General features: G+C 51.9%; 1 protein-coding gene across 1 annotated transcript; it reads left to right on the top strand.

Annotated features, from left to right (window-relative positions):
- Nucleotides 1-33: 33 nt before the first annotated feature.
- On the top strand, nt 34-874 carry LOC121938855 (E3 ubiquitin-protein ligase HECTD1-like; the record flags this gene model as incomplete). Its single annotated transcript, XM_042482007.1, has 2 exons — nt 34-204; nt 540-874. Coding segments are annotated over 2 exons (309 nt in total), but the record flags the coding sequence as incomplete, so codon positions are not given.
- Nucleotides 875-880: the final 6 nt, after the last annotated feature.

Below are 880 nucleotides of genomic sequence, written 5' to 3'. Positions count from 1 at the left end.
TGTGTGTGTGTGTGTGTGTCTGTGTGTGTGTGATGTAACCTGTGTGTGTCTCTCGTCAGTCCCGGCTTCCTGCGGTTCGTCAGAGTTTTGTGCGGGATGTCGTCCGACGAGAGGAAAGCGTTCCTGCAGTTCACCACCGGCTGCTCCACGCTGCCCCCCGGAGGCCTCGCCAACCTGCACCCCCGCCTCACCATCGTCAGGAAGGTGAGCGCGCTCTGCACACTCACACACACACTCACTTACACACACACAAATTGTCGTAATTTTCAAGCTCCTTTTTCCGTCATTTCTTTCTTTTTATTGTTTTATTTCTTTTTCTTGTTTTGTTTTTGTTTCTTTGTGGTAAAAATGTTTTTGGTAACATTTTGTTGTCTTTTCATTGCTGATTGTGTACTTTTGTTTTTGCCAGAAATCCAGTAAATTAGCTTAAAGGGTTAATGGAGAAAATCATCAGCAGATGTATGAAAGTAATTCATCAAATATCTGTGTGTGTGTGTGTGTGTGTGTGTGTGTGTGTGTGTGTGTGATGTCGGCTGCAGGTGGACGCCACGGACTCGAGTTACCCGTCGGTCAACACGTGCGTGCACTACCTGAAGCTCCCGGAGTATTCCTCCGAGGACATCATGAGAGAGCGTCTGTTAGCCGCCACCATGGAGAAAGGCTTCCACCTCAACTGACCTCTGACCTCCGACCACACTGAGCATGCTCCTCAAGTCACCGCCGCCCCGCCCCGCCCGCCCGCCACCGCAGCGTGATCGACGGATCAGCCGGCCGATCGGAACCGGCCGCCCGACTGACGAGCGAAGCCGGAGGACGACGAGGAGGACTCAGAATAAAGAGACACATCCTGAAGCTTCATCGTCCTCCTCCTCCTCACTGA

Source organism: Plectropomus leopardus, unplaced genomic scaffold (genome assembly GCF_008729295.1).
Source record: "Plectropomus leopardus isolate mb unplaced genomic scaffold, YSFRI_Pleo_2.0 unplaced_scaffold36174, whole genome shotgun sequence".
Lineage (NCBI taxonomy): Eukaryota > Metazoa > Chordata > Actinopteri > Perciformes > Serranidae > Plectropomus > Plectropomus leopardus.
Note: the sequence above shows the minus strand (reverse complement) of the source record. Positions and strands in the feature narration are given on the sequence as shown.